This window comes from Sorex araneus, chromosome 2 (genome assembly GCF_027595985.1).
Source record: "Sorex araneus isolate mSorAra2 chromosome 2, mSorAra2.pri, whole genome shotgun sequence".
NCBI classification, from domain to species: Eukaryota; Metazoa; Chordata; class Mammalia; order Eulipotyphla; family Soricidae; genus Sorex; species Sorex araneus.
Window position 1 is genome coordinate 97,169,517 of NC_073303.1, and position 16,240 is coordinate 97,185,756.

Sequence of the window (16,240 nt, forward strand, 5' to 3'; positions counted from 1 at the left end):
TCGGGCCGTAGCACTGGGGCAGAGATCAGGTGGGGGTGTTTCCCCTCCCTTACTCCCCTCTGCTGCCCGTAATTCAGTCCAGGCCCTCTAGAGAACTCAGATTTCGGAGGGCAGGACTCTTCTTCATCTCTGTCACATCCTCTGCCCTGAGGGGGGCCTGCCTAGCCCCTGGGACTTGGCTGTTATCAAAACAGAACTGAGAGGGGCTGGAGCAGTAGTACAGTGTCTGCCTTGCACGCAGCCAACCCAAGTTCGATTCCCAGCATCCCATAAGGTCCCCCGAGCACCGCCAGGAGAGATTCCTGAGTGCAGAGCCAGGAGTAACCCTGTGCATCGCCGGGTGGGTGTGACCCAAAAAGCCACAAGAACAGTATTCGCTGAGACCACCACCAGGTTGGATGTGGCTCTGGCTAGGAGGATACTGTTAGGGAGTCCCGGGCTTGCTGTCACACTCTCCTGGGTTGGGATCTGATACTCCTGTGACTAAGTGATCCCCTTCCGTCATGTTTATCTCTAATCCCTTCTGTCACTCCTCTCAGTCACCTTTCAGGACTAAACAAAGTGACTTGTGACTGTTCCATTCTCAGCTTCCCTAAGCAGGATCCATTTGTGTTACCACTAGCAAGTTGGGCTGGGCCATGGTTCAATTCTAACTGGCGCCTAGCATGTCTGAGGCCCCTGAGTTCAGTTCTTGCAGTATATGGCCTTCCCTGCCCACCCTGGGCACAGACCCCAGCCACCTCCAAGCTGTCAGGCCCACACTGGGTTGAGCCTCCCCATAGATGGCCTCAGTTCTCCCTCCCCTCCCCCCGCAGCACCCATGAGTGTGGCTTCTATTAAAAACACATTAAACCTTCTGTCTTGTTCAGATATTTTTTAAGTTCCTACCCTGTCCCTGGCCTATGACTAATGTTATTTTCCTTTCCTAATTGTTTCCATAGATCCACAGAACTTGCCTTCTTTTTTTTGTTTATTTGTTTTTTGTTTTTTGGGTCACACCCAGCGATGCACAGGGGTTACTCCTGGCTCTGCACTCAGGAATTACTCCTGAAGGTGCTCGGGGGACCATATGGGATGCTGGGATTTGAACCCGGGTCGGCCGCATGCAAGGCAAACGCCCTACCCGCTATACTATCACTCTAGCCCCATTTTTTTTTTTAATGCCCCATTTCTCCCTCCCTTTTTCTTTCTTCCCAGTGGGATTTTGCTCTTTCCTGGTGTAGTGGAGAAATGTTCAGCAGGAAGAGAATAAGAACTAGGTAGGAGGGATGTAGAATTTGGGAGGGGGAACCTGGAAGCAAATGGCAGGGTAATGGAGGAGCGGGTATGAGCCATCATCTGTTCATGTCTGTGAATATTAATGGCAGCCTGCTGTGTGCTGAGAACTATGCAAAGCATGTGGGACACGTGTCCATTTTGATGGGGTCCCACCCTGCGGAACTCTGTCTCTGGAGATGGGCAAGTGGCAGCACGCAGAGACAGGCAGGACAGGTGCGGTGGGACCCTTAGCAAGAAAGGACACTCTCGGATTCTTGGTGCTTCTGACAGAGATAACTTCCAGCACTGTGGTCAGCAGCCAGCCTCGCTCTTACGGGAAAGTACAGGAAAGTCAATAAGTATTTTTTGCCACCCCGGTGGGCGCAATAGAATAGGCTAGAAAAGACCAGATGGCCTAGGCACAGAACTGCCCAGGCCACGGCAGTTCTGATCCCCAGCACCCCATGTGCCTAGCTGGAAGTTGACTGGAAACCAGAGGAGAGCAAGAGAGATTGGGATCATTTGTCTTCTGCCGACACACTCAGGGAGAGACTTTAAAACATAAATAAATACATGTATGTACCTATGTATATTTACATAGAGTATACTATGCTGAGTGCATACCATGGCTTCTTAAGTCCCAAATCCTAGAAAGTCAGGCTTACATACCCTTGTTCAAAATGAGGAAACTGAGGCACAACATGCGCCTGGTTATAGTCCTGATGTGCTGGAGGTCTGGAATCAAGTTGCAGAAAGATGTCTATTGTACGTGGCTGCCTAAATGGTCTTGGTTTGTATCCGAGACCATACAAAAATGGCATAGTTGTACCCATTGTACCAGTGATTTAATAAGCTCATTGGGGTTAAATGATTTGCTTCACAAATCGAAGCAAAGCAAAGTAGCAGGTGTGAGATAAGAGAATCTGGCTCTGGTGCTGTTTCCAGTTCACCACTTGGTAACGTCAATGTTCAGCTGTATGTCTGAGAGTTCCTGAAGGGTGATAATTCAGAGGTAAGAGAACTGAAAACTCCAAGGAGCCAGAAGGACCCTTTCCAAAGCTGCTCCAGGCAGGTCATCTTTCAGGTTGTGATGGCCTTGCTGTGTCCTGCTAGAAAAAGGCCCCATGCGAAGGTAGAGCTTGAGTCACTCTTCAAGGACACTCATGACCCATGAAGGATCTCCTGTATTTAGTTCCAAAATGACCTTGGAGTGCTGGAGAGATAATACAGCAGCAGGGCGCTTGCCTTGCACACGTCCAATCCAGGTCTGATCCCCAGCACCCCGTGTGCTCCCCAGAGCCCCACCGGGAGTGACTCCTGAGTATAGACCCAGGAGTAAGCCCTGGACAACACCAGGTGAGACTCCAGAACCAAAAAGTAAAAAGAACTTGGAGCAGTGATTTCTCTTCATGTCTCTTATCTCTCCCTTCCTCAAAGTTCTGGGGAGGAGACAGTCGAGAAGTCTGTATAGCATTGATTCCCTTGCTCAGTTACATTCCAACCCTAGGCCTTTAATGCTTCATTTGCTCTTGTAACTTACTGGCAATTCAGTCCCACACTGGTCAGAGAAGTGTTGGCTTCCTGCTTGTCATTAGCAGGACTGTATGACCCTACAGTTGCTGTACATTTCACTCCTGGAATTCTCTTTGGGTGCTGGGAGGTGCCCATGGCTTGTTTTGAGTGCTAGTGGTCATGGCATTCTGAGAGGGCCTGTGTGCTGGCCTTCGTTTATTTACTTCCACGTCACAGACATAGTTTCATTGCTTCATGAAATTCTTTTCTGGCAAAATTAAATAAAAAGATTCCTGGGGCCGGAGTAATAGTATCGTGGTTAGGGCATTCACCTTGCACACAGCTGACCTGGTTCAATCCCCAGCATCTTATGTAGTCGCCTGAGCACCACCAGGAGTAATTCCTGAGTGCAGAACCAGAAGTAACCCCTGAGCATCACACAGAGTATGACTCAAAAAAGACAAAAAAAAAAAAATTCTTCTCGCCAAGGCAGGAGGCAGGAGCTATAGAACAAATGGCTTAATGTTTTAGATATAGCTGACCAGCTGACCAGGGTTTCTGATGTTCTAATCTAGACTCTGTCCACAGCTGACTTTCTAGACCTTGAGCAAATTATTCCACCTCATTCTTACTGTCTCTGAGAACAATGTATTATAGCATTACAGGTCTCACTTTTGATTCTGAGACTCAGGATAAAATGTATAAAACTTCTAGTACTGGTATGATTTTTTTCTTTTAGCCCTATAACGTCAGAATCTTTTAAAATTATTATGAAATTATTATTACCAGCATGCTTCCATGCTAATGCACCTTTTCTCGGCTGTAGGCGAAATCTCATTTTTCCTTTTAAGTATCCCATTGATTGAACTTTCAGAGGACAAGATGCTGTGTACATCTTATACACATCTTGCAGATGCTGTACACGATGCACCTCCTGTTTCTCTTACCTCCTGTCTTTCTCCCCATTTTTTCCTTATGTTGGGTGATCCTTCTTCAGACTTCCCCTTGTTCCTTTCAAATGGAAAGCAAATGCCTTGTCAGTTCACCTGATTCAGTACTGGTTTAAGTCAGGATGCTTATTTTTACTTTGCTCATCATTATCTCAAATTTTTTTCCTCTGTTGCCATCATCTCACTTGCTCTCTTTCCTTTTGGCTTTTTTTTTTTTTTCATTTTTTTCCTCCTTATTTTATTGCTCTTTGGGGGTAGGAGGAAGTCTGGCTGTTCTTCATAAAAGAGTAATGGGAGAAGCGGACTGTGTTCTTATTCTCCTGTACCCTGTTTTCGACACCAGGTGGATATCAGTGTTGACAAATAGCAAAGAAGAGGCTCTGACCATGGCCTTTCGCGGAGAGCAGAGTACTGGAGAGAACAGCTTGGAAGATCTGACAAAAGCCATCATTGAGGACATCCAGCGGCTGCCTGGGAATGATGTCTGCTGCGATTGTGGCTCATCAGGTACATGTCCCCTTCTTGGACCTGGCCTCTCACATAGACTTTTTCTTCCCGTCATAACATCAGCTGATTCTGACCCACCTCTGAGCTGCTTCACCCATGCTGTTTGCTCTGCCTTCAAAGTTCGCGCTGCCTCTTCTACTGGCATCTGCCAGAATGCTCCCCCTTCTCTGCCTTTCCTAAAAAATCCAGTTAAGTAAGCACCATGGGGGTCCAGGAAGATTGTACAGTCAGGAGGGCGGCCCACCTGGGTTAGATCCCCAGCATCCCATCTAATCCTCCGAGCCCCTCCAGGAGTAATTCTGGAGTGCAGAGCCAGGTATGACCCAAAAAGCCAAAAATATAAAAATAAATTAAAAATAAAATGAAATTGGACCTTGTGGCACAGCATCTAGTTTTGGGTCTTAGGCCTGCCACTTGATGTGGATAAGCACAGCTGAGTCTCTCACCTTTCCTGATCTTCAATTTTTTTATCCCGAAATGGAGTGCTAGGATATGTTGTTGTGAGGGCTTAATAAAATAGTGTATATGAAGTTGACAGACCCATGGAAATTACTTCATTTCTGTTCAGTGAAACCTTCCCCACCTCTTTTATCTTGCTGGTGTCACCTTCCCTCAAACTTCTGTTTCCAAATTACCTCTGTATTATCTAGATACTGGTGGAAAGCTGACATCTATTCTACACCTAGTCTCTAATAACAATCATGCTCACCGTTTAGCTTATATTATCCTCTTCAATTCACATTGAAGGTGTGTAAAAAGATAGTAATGCTAGCCCCATTACACAGAAGAGAAAACTGGGAGACTCGGGTTGAATGATTTATCTCAGTTTACATAACTGAAAACCCTAAAACATGACTTAGAATGTGTTCTTAAGTATTCTGATATATTTTGGTTTTGATTACTTGGGAAGATGGACTTCTCTGTACAGATAGATTTACATCCTCAGAAGTCAGTTATCATGGTTTCTGCTATTGTTGTGTACGTGATAGGGATTCACAGAGTGTGAGAACATGTCAGAACATGTAATACATATCTTCAGTCAAAAAATAATCTTGTGGGCTGGAGCAGTAACCCAGGGGGTAGGGCATTTGCCTTGCATGCGGCCAACCCGGGTTCGATTCCCAGCATCCCATATGGTCCCCTGAGCACCGCCAGGAGTGATTCCTGAGTTCAGAGCCAGGAGTAACCCCTGTGCATCGCCAGGTGTAACTCAAAAGCAGCAATAACAACAACAACAAAAAGGAATCTTGTTCCCAGAGAGAAAACTTTGAGGGCTTTGGTAATAAATAGAACTCTTTTGGAGCCTTAAGGGAATTACAGAAAAGCCTTAGGTCTGAAGTTACAATTCAGAATCTGAGTGTAGTTCTTGTTAACCTGGTGCTTATGGAGAAGCCATGACCAAGATCATGAGTTACTGTGAGTTATAAGTTTATGATAGGTTTACGGTTAAGTTTTTGGTAGCTACAGAACTTAGTCCCTTGTGAGTTACACATAGTCAGACCTTCATTCAGTCTCGGTTGGGAATAATACAGGCACGACCCAAAAATGTTGCTTAATACCTAGTAGGAAAAGCCTCTCTTGTTTCATAGAAATAAGCCAGTTAATTTTACTTTCAGTAATAAGAAGTCTTTTGTTGTATTTTGGAGGTGGGAGGAGGGGAGGGTGTTAAAGGGACACACCTAGTGGTGCTCAGGCCTTACTCCTGACTCTAAGCTCAGGGGTGACTCCTGGTGGGACTCGGAGAACCATTTAGGAAGAGTGCTGAGATAGGAGCACAAGCCAGCCACACACAAGGCCTTACCCACTGTACTACCTCTCCAACCCCCCAAATTTTTTAAACAATTTTTCTTGCCATGCTTTTTACTCTCACTAGCTTTTTTCATCATAGCCTGTAGGTTTAAGCACAAACACCATTTCTTCCATTTAAGTCTTCCCTTGTAATTTTTTTAAAGAATTTTTGGCATTGTTTTAATTTCCTCTGTGGTTAGCATACTAAAATTAGATATCAATTTGTTTCATTGTCTTCACTTTTTTTTTTTTTCACAGAACCCACCTGGCTTTCGACCAACTTGGGTATTTTGACCTGCATAGAATGTTCCGGCATCCATCGGGAAATGGGGGTTCATATTTCTCGGATTCAGTCTTTGGAACTAGACAAATTAGGAACTTCTGAACTCTTGGTAAGGTCTGATCTGTATTTTTGGGTGAGGGGGGACACTTTATTATCATAAATATATTAATATATTTCTTTAGGATTTTTTTCTTTCTGCTGAATGCAGAGAATTCTAATCCCCCAGTTTGGTGAATTTGCATAGATATTTAAAATAGGACTTTTGTGGTATATAATGTTGATTATATCTGTTTCCTGTTTGAAGAACAGATGAATCATACATCTCTATTATTAGTTCAGCTAAACTGGTTCTTTTCTTCTGGGACATGCTTCTTTGAAGTTACTATAGGAATTCATTTCTTATCAGTATATAGCATAGAAGGAATTAGGTGTTGATCACTTATTTAGCTTAATGACTTGTTATTAAAAATAATTAAATTTTTCTCTTTTTTTTTAACTTCTATTATTTGTTGTTTATAAAAGTACACATGAATTGAGAGTGACCTGTTAGCTACTGTCATAAAACTCACTAATCTACAACTTTTTTAGGTTGTAAGTAAAAATAACTGTCTGAAGTCATAGTATTTGGCTTTACAGTATAGAAAAGGTTTATGAAGACTTGTGTTTTCTCCTTACCCTTACTCTTCCCTTCATCATGAGTCACCCAAACTTGAGGCTAATTGAAGGTAAATCATGCACACAGTATAACAAAGGAATAAAAGACCTACTTAGCATCCTCCAGAGTAATTATGCCTTGTTGTCCTGTCCTATCTTGTATAATTGGAACCCTGATACACTGCGTCAGAGCCTTTATATACAGGTGGTTTTCTTTTTTTTTTTTTTACTTTTAAGTAAACTAGGACTCTTGCAAAAGAATCCTCTTAATACAGAATCTGAGTGAACCTGAGAATCTTAATTTAGGGCCAGCCTTATTTGGGGGAAAACTCCCCAACAGCCAGAGCAATCCGTCACCTAGCCCCCACCTTTGTCATCCGAGCATCCATTAAATAGTGATGATTTGGGGCCAGAGCGAAAGTACAATTGGTAAAGTATTTGCCTTGCACACAGCCAACCTGGGTTCAATCCCTGGCATCCCATGGGATCCCCTGAGCAACACCAGGAGTAATTCCTGAGTGCAGAGCCAGAAGTAACCCCTGAGCATTGCCAGGAGTGACCCAAAAAACCAAAATAAATAGTGATGACTTGTCGGCCCCTTGATAGAGGGAACACAATATTACCATCCCGATAGTTGATTCTCTAATTCATTTCAGAATTACAGAGAACAGACTCAGAAATCTTCTTTGGTATGAAAATGGCCTTCCACCTCCTTGATATGCGTTAATGATACCTGGTTTGACAGCTAAGCATGCCCTGTGAATAAACCCAAGAATTTCCTTCATATACTTGTATGCATGGATGTTTTTCAAACTTTGTATTAACCAAAGGTCCTTCAGGGTAAATTATCTTGAGAGTATATTGAACTCAAAAGGGGTTCTTCCTAGGGCCTCTATATTCATTGCCAACTGCATCTTGACTTATACCCCAAATTATAAGAGTATTCTACCTTGAGTATAAATCTGCTCAATAAAAAACGAAACATTGTGGTTGAAAACCTACTGTTTGCACTAAGCATTTAACCTCGACTCATATGTGGAACCTGCCCTGTCTACTTTCAGGAAGTATGTGTGTGTGCTGGACCACATCCTGTTCTATTTATCACATTGTATATTTATTTTAATTACTGATTTTCTTAAACCTATGCGCTATTGCAGAATTTTCAGCACTCTAAAACTCAGTTTTAGAGTGCCCAATATGTAGTAGGCACTCAGTAATTATTTGTTTACCTGATAGATGGACAGTTGGTATTTTGAGTCAAATGAGGGAAAATTCATGTTTTTTTTTTAAATCTCAAAAGCAAATAATAGAAAATTATTTCATTAGAATAATTTATTACTTTGTCTTTTTTTTATGTTACAGCTGGCCAAGAACATAGGAAACAATAGTTTTAATGATATTATGGAAGCAAATTTACCTAGCCCCTCGCCAAAACCCACCCCTTCAAGTGATATGTAAGTACCTGTAATGTATTGAATTTTTTGCATTCATTATTATTCTACCCTCCCCCAAATACTCTTAAGTGGTTACAATAATTTCTTTTCTAAAGTAAACACCATTAGGACTAAGATACACAGGTCACTTCCCCCCCCCTTAGGTAGTTACAGCTGAACTTCTGCTTTGTAAATGATAGATCTTCAGAAGAACAGTTGTCTCTGAATGTTGAAAAACTAAGAAGCATACAAAAGCAATGGGAGATTCCTGTCAGACTGGCGGAAATCCAGATGCTTGCCAGCCCACTCTGCAAGACTGTGGGCAAACAGACCTTCTCTCTCGTGCATTGCTAGTGGGAGTGCAAGTGGTGCACGATTCATGAAGAGCAAGTTACTTGTATTTATCACAATCATACTCTTATTCTCCTCTTGGCTCATCGGTCCCTTTTTTTTTTCTCTTTTTGCAAATTTATTCTTATTCTGGAATAGAAAAGGGTTGGGAACAAAGCAATGTCCAGTTGTAGGCATCCAACTAAATATTTTATGGTATAGTCACACAGTAGAACACTGTGAAAATGTGAAAAAAAGAACAATGTCCTGATTCGGGCCGATCTCCAGCTGATCTCTCACTATTAAGTGAAAAGCAGGGTGTGGAGTGCTGTGCGAAATGCACTGCACTGGGGGCAGAGAAACCGTGTGGGGGGTGGGGTCAGCGCACTTACTCTTGCTCGCTGGATGAAGTATGCAGACTCTAGAACTGGTGCGGGGTCAGTTTGCTGATAACTCCCTCACTTTTGACTCTTGACGACATCCTATCTGTACTCAGACATCCAGGATATTTAGATAATGAGCCACATCACATATATATTTCTCTGAATTTATATTTGCACAAAGAAGCATTGAAAAACAGACAGTACACCAGAACGTAGACTCATTCTGAGATAAGTGTGGGCGTAAGACTCACTAACCACTCGTTTAAGAGATATTTTAATTTCGGGGTCCTGTGAACCTTTTAACCTATTCCAGAGTTTTCACATTGAAGTTAATGAATTAGAGGAAAAAGATGTCATTCCAACACAAGTGATTAGAATGTTTTTGTGAAGTTGATGCCAGCCTAATGTTTTGCCAGCCCCTCCTTCCTGCTTATTCAGGCACCACGTTTGCACAGCACTGAAACTGTTAGGGGACACATCCGATGAACGATTGTTTTTTTAGTCTGAAATAATATTTCCAGAAAGGCTCCTTGACAGTTTTTTTTTTCCCCTTGAAACCTGAATTGCAGCAAGCATGCTTGCATGTGCTATGAGGCTGGGTAAACAGCCAGACAAGAAAAAATATAAGGACTCCCTTCATATCACCTGGAGTCTAGAGTGGAAGACAGATAATAAATGGTTTGCTATTTAGTCAGAGCTGTGTGTGTGTGAGTGTCTGTGTGAGTGTGTGTGTGTGTGTGTGTGTGTGTGTGTGTGTGTGTTTACTATTAACTGTCATCATATGATAATGATTACTGTTCTCTTCCTTGGTCAGTAACCACAGGAAAGAAGTGCTTATCCTGTAACACATATTTTACCCGCTCGTTTTATTAAGCAACTTCTAGGCATTCTTTCAAATGCTAGCAATAGGGGCTTGGAGCTTGGGGCTGAACAGACAATACGGAGTTCCAGCAACAGCATCTAGCCAACCCCATTCCATTCCCAGAACCACTGCAAGTCATCTTTCAGTCCCTGAGTACCACCAGTGTAACCCAACCCATCCCTTCCCCCCCCCTCCCTCGTACCACCCCCCAAAAAAAATTAGTGGCTTAAGACAGTTCTTGGACCTAGAGACTTAATTCAGAGGACTGAGCATGTGCTTGGCATGTGGGGGTCCACATTTAATCCCCAGCATCGCATGGTCCCCTGAGATGCTGAATACAACTCTGTGATGGAAAAACAAAAATAAACAGTGCCTGTCTTTCCTACATTTTGATTGGGAGGGGAAAAGCCCAGAGGATTAAAAACTAAATGACTCTCACAGTAATTCAATTAAAAAAGTTTTAAATAAATAAATAATGGGTGGAGGCTATGGTATGGATATGACATATGCATGCAGTCATCATGAACGTGTTATAAATCATGGTACCTCAGTGAACGTCAGTCAGTAATGAAATTTCACATAATGACAGGAAAGGAAGGAAATGCAGTTGGACAAGGTATTGATCAGTAGAGGGCATTTAGGACAGTTGGGGAATATCCAAGTTTTGCATAGGGATGTGGTGGACAGGTGTAGACAAGCGATGGCACCAACCAGGTGGAACAGTGTGGATGTCACCAGGAAGCACGTGTGACTGGAGAGAACTGAGCAAGATGGAGGGAAAGGAGAAGTCAATGAGGTTGAAATGGGGCCAGATCACTCAGTGATCTTTGGGATAACACTAGAAAGAAACCAGCAGCCTGGAAAGCAATAAGGCAGATATGTTCTAATATTTTATGTGTGTAGAAACTGAGGCAAGAAAACTTGATATGGGTCTGGAGCAGTAACACAGCAGGGAGGGCGTTTGCCTTGCATGCGGCCGATCCAGGTTCAATTCCCAGCATCCCATATGGCCCCTCGAGCACCACAAGGAGTAACTCCTGAGTGAAGAGCCAGGAGTAACCCCTGTGCATCTCCAGGTGTGACCCAAAAAACTACTGTAGCACTGTCTGTAGCACTGTCATCTGTTGTTCATCGATTTGCTCGAACAGGCACCAGTGATGTCTCCATTGTGAAACTTGTTACTGTTTTTGGCATATCAAATACACCACAGGGAGCTTGCCAGGCTCTGCCATGCGGGCGGGATACTCTCGGTAGCTTGCTGGACTCTCCAAGAGAGATGGATGAATTGATCCAGGGTCGGCCACGTGCAAGGCTAACGCCCTACCCGCTGTGCTATCACTCCAGTCTGACTCAGAAACCAAAAAGGGCACCAGAGTCTAATCAAGCCTTATAATTTCTCCATCTGATGCCCTGCCCACAGCCACCTTTCAGACTAGCATAGGCGTGTGCGGCTGACAACTCTGAAGCCAGGCCTTAGCTTCTCTTCAAATACCTCAAAGTTGGCCAAGTTGCCAGGTCCTGGCTTTGGCCTGGCCTAACAAGTCTTTTAACCTAAGCATAAAGAGTATGTACAGTTTCTAAGATCTTGGTTACTGAGCAGAATTTGCAAGTCTCTGAAGGCAAAGCCACTTCCAACCACCTCAACTCTTTATTCAATTCAGAATGAAACAAAATGGCACCGGCATAGTTTTAAACCGTGGGGTTGCCTAATTGTGAAATGCTGGAAGCAACAGCTGCTACCACACATGGGATGGCTCTTTCTGAGCAAGAAATGTGACTTCGCATGAGTTAGCACCTTCTCAGATAAGGCTAAGATAAAAGGAAGCATCTGGAATGTAGCTCTCTGTGTTACCTTTCTCTTGAGTCATTTTCTCGTTCAGCCTTTCCCCAAAGGTGAGAAAAGTCATCGTCTGGCTACTCAGCACAAAAACTCACTCCTGCACCTGAGAGAGGAACTTAGTCTTACCAACATCTCAGGAGCTAAAGTGGAGAAAGGCGTGAATCCTAAGAGGAGAAAGATGCTAGGCCGACTCAGATTTCCCTCTCTGCTTCCCTCTGGACCTCAGTGCTGGGCCCAAGGCCTTTCTGAGCCTCAGTTTCCTTGTTAAATGAAGGAGTAATATCAGATGACTAGAATCTGTTTCACAGTTCTGAAAACTGTTGGTCTTCTAGAATTCTGTTGGGTTTTTTGTTTTATAAAGTTTTAAATGTAAGGCCAGAACAATAGTACCATGGGTTAGGGTGCTTGTCTTATATGTAGTTGACATGGATTTGTTCCCCAAATGGTACCCTGTACACTGTCAGGGTATCCTGGATCACAGAACCAAGAATAAGCCCTGGATATATACAACCCCTCAAAAAAAGTACAACTGGGACTAGCTCCCCTCCAAAAAAAAATTGTACTTAATTTCTGAGTTTGAAGTAGTAGTAAACAGCAGATTTGCCAGGCTGTTGCTCAAGGGTGAAAGAAAAAAAAAAAAAACAACTATTCTCAAAGAGAACTTTCAGAAAAATAAAGATCTGTGTTAGCACTTAGAGAATAAAATTTGTTGTTCATTTTGTGCCCTTTAATTTAGGACTGTACGGAAAGAATATATTACTGCGAAGTATGTAGACCATAGGTTTTCTAGAAAGATGTGTTCAACTTCATCAGCTAAACTGAATGAATTGCTCGAGGCCATTAAATCCAGGGATCTACTTGCACTAATTCAAGTCTATGCAGAAGGAGTAGAGCTAATGGAACCACTGCTGGACCCCGGACAGGTAAACCCTCGCTAAATTCATGGGATTAAAAAGAAACGTGGAGAACTGGTTTAAAAGTGGGCTCGGGGGCCAGATTGATAGTACCGCAGGTAGGGCGTTTGCCTTGCACGCAGTCCACCTGGGTTCCATCCCCAGCATCCCATTTGGTTCCCCAAACATCGCCAGGTATAATTCCTGAGTGCAGAGCCAGGAGTAACCCCTGAGCATCGCCAGGTGTGACCCAAAAAGCAAAAATAAATTTTTTTAAGGGATAAAAATAAATAAATAAATAAAATAAAGTTAGCTCATTCTATTGTAGCATCACACAGTGGGATCATTTCCCCTTCCATTTCCTGCTGCTGTTGTGTAGATGTCCTCTCATACGTGGTTGGTTGTGTGCGTGGGGCAGGGGCAGGGGATATGTGCATCCTACATCTGGTTGCCATCCTGGTACACTGTAGCCTTATTCTTCGCCAGGGGTGATGCTACTTTAATTAGGGTGCTTCCCAGGGATTGCAGGTACCCGACTCCAGTGTCCCACAAAGGGCTCACTTTGTGGCAGCACTAAGAATCCCAGAAAACAGAGCTGTGAGGGATTGCGCTCATTTGCATGTGGGTGGCAACAGAAGTGGCCTGAAACCTGCAGAGCAGGCACATTTTCTATGGGTCCTCGCCCAGATGTTGGAAGACTCTGTCCAAATCAGGACAATTTTAGGGTGGGAACAGGTGCTGTTACTTATTGCTTTGGGTTAACTGATATAAGTGAAACCTGCACTTATGATCGCCCTATTTATTCCTCCCCTCTCTGTTTCAGGAGCCAGGGGAGACGGCTCTTCACCTTGCAGTTCGAACTGCAGACCAGACATCGCTACATTTAGTTGACTTCCTCATACAAAACTGGTATGGTTTTTACTTGTTTCTGAAAAATGCCTTTTAAGTTCACGCAAACTAGTCCTATTGGTGGCCTCGGGCAGGAATTTGGCAAGCTTCTTTGTAAAGAACTGAATACTATTTTAAATTCTGTCCGCCATGAAAGTCTGCCTCAGCTATTCACCTGTTTATGAGGATAGAAGCAGAAATAATATGTAAATGAGCCCAGTAAAACTTTATTTACAAAAATTTACTTGTTAAATGTAAAATCCTTTCTTTGTGCCCAAAACCTACTACATAAGGAAAGGTGAAAGAGAGAGGACATTTAGCACTGGTCTACCGGAGCTTGGAGTTCTCATAAGTCATAGCTTTATATGGGACGGTGTTGTATGTCACTAATTCAAAATTGAGGCATATTATTTGGAGAAATTTATTGAACACAAGATGTTTGAACTTGCTGGATTTTCTGTTGAGGAATTCTGTAAGATATGGATTATGAGGAAGAACGGAAGCTTCTGAAGTAAGTGAGCAAAATAGTTGTGGGGAGAAGCCAGAGAGCTAGTACAACAGGCAAGGAATTTTGCCTTGCACACAGTTGACCTGAGTTCAATCCCCGGCACCCCCTGCACCTCCAGGAGTGATTTCTGAGCGCAAGCTAGAAGTAAGCCCTGAGAACCACTTGGTATGACCCAAAAACAAAAGAAAAATTAGTGGGGGATTTGAACTCATCTATTAAGAATGGTAACAGACTCCAGAGACATGTCAGAGCCATCCTGTTGATGCTGGTATGGAACACCTGTGGTTCACAGTTTAATGTCACATCGGACAGGGGCTGGAGTGATAGCACAGTGGGTAGGGCATTTGCCTTGCACGAGGCCGACCCGGGTTCGAATCCCAGCATCCCATATGGTCCCCTGAGCACCACCAGGGGTGATTCCTGAGTGCATGAGCCAGGAGTGACCCTGTGCATCGCCGGGTGTGACCCAAAAAGCAAAAAAGAAAAAAAAAAAAGTCACATCAGACATCAAAGATATACACCACCAAAAAAATATATATATTTACCACCAAATATACATATATTATACATATATTTGTATTTATATTTTTATATACTTTATGTTAAAATATGTTATATATTAAGATACATAAGGTGTGCAAGGGTTTATTTAATCATTTTTGGAAAATATTGAAAAATGACCTGTAGTTCAAAATTAATTTATTAATTGATGATCTCAAATTTTTAATTTATGTCTGTTGAAAGAGAATAGGGTTTATTTAATGAAACCACCAAATGATGAGAAACACAAATTGCTATGCCAGCAACAGCACGGGAGAGTGGAGTGTAGTAGTTTAAAAAGCCTGAACTCCAGAGACAGGCTGCCCAGGTGCAGAGCCTGTCTCTGGCCACTTGAAATAATCTTCATGCTCGGTGTCATAAATGTTCCTGTTTATAAGGGACTCTCAAATTTTATCCCGTTGTTCTCATAAAATTCAATTACTGTGGTTTGTAGCTATAGAAGCATATTTTTTGTGATGACTTCTTGATTTTTCAGTGGGAATCTGGATAAGCAGACCACCCTGGGGAACACAGTTCTACACTACTGTAGTATGTATGGTAAATCAGAATGTTTAAAGCTTCTTCTCAGGAGCAAACCCACTGTGGATATTGGTAAGTGTAGCCAAGAATCTCTTAATAACCATGTTAAGGTCATTTAGTGAAAACTAAGACCTTCATGTTGCATTACAATTTGTTTTCCGTTGCCTTTCAAGAGACAGCCTAGATAATTGTGCATGTTTCTTTTCCCGTGTTTAGTGAACCAGGCTGGAGAGACTGCTCTTGACATAGCAAAGAGACTAAAGGCCACCCAGTGTGAAGATCTGGTAAGTGGGGGGCACAGTTGAATGACTGAGTATCTGGTGCCTCATTCGCAGAGACTCAAACTGGAGCTCAAAGAAATGGATTCTTTTTGCTTTCTCTCTTTAAATACTGGAGAAATACAGACAAGTATTAAGACTATATTTTTGAATTTTTTTTTTCTGGAATGAGAGTATTACTTGGGCTACAGCTGCCAATGCTTAGGCTTACTCCAAATTCTGTGCTCAGTGATCACTCCTTGTGGTGCTCAGGGGACCATTGGTGGTGCTGGAGATTGAACTGGGATTGACCACAGGCAAGCAACCGCTTTATCCCCAGTACAATCCCTCCAGCCCATAAGGCTGCACTTTTTTAAACAGTACAGTGATAAAACTGTCATGCACATGACTTTAATACAGTTAGGATGTAGGAACTAAAAGAGATTTGAGAGATATTAAAATGCCAGGTTGAAATGAACACTGTGGACTAAAAGCAGGTAAAGGGATATACATGATAACCTTATAGTACCTATACTGCCAACCATAATTACCAAAAGGAGAGACAGACAGACAGACAAACAGAAGAAAAGTGACTAGGGGTAGGAAGGTGAAAGGAGGAAAACTGGGGACATTGATAGTGGAAAATTTACACTCCTAGAAAGGACAGATGATGGAACATTGTATGAATGAAACCCAATCGTGGACAGCATTGTAACTGTTTATCTTGTGATTTAATTTTTTTTAATATTTAAAATCAATCATCTGCTATGATTATAAAAAATAATAATAATAATAATTTTTTTTTAATGCCAGAT

General features: G+C 42.7%; 1 protein-coding gene across 1 annotated transcript in view; it reads left to right on the top strand.

The window, feature by feature from the left end:
* Nucleotides 1–16,240, top strand: part of ASAP1 (ArfGAP with SH3 domain, ankyrin repeat and PH domain 1) — a 301,291-nt gene that overhangs the window by 237,459 nt on the left and 47,592 nt on the right. Inside the window, exons 14-20 of the mRNA XM_012936073.2 lie at nt 4,063–4,226; nt 6,273–6,406; nt 8,314–8,405; nt 12,536–12,722; nt 13,516–13,601; nt 15,125–15,240; nt 15,385–15,452. Of these exons, the coding sequence (XP_012791527.2) occupies nt 4,063–4,226; nt 6,273–6,406; nt 8,314–8,405; nt 12,536–12,722; nt 13,516–13,601; nt 15,125–15,240; nt 15,385–15,452 (847 nt within the window). The remainder of the gene's footprint in view (nt 1–4,062; nt 4,227–6,272; nt 6,407–8,313; nt 8,406–12,535; nt 12,723–13,515; nt 13,602–15,124; nt 15,241–15,384; nt 15,453–16,240) is intronic.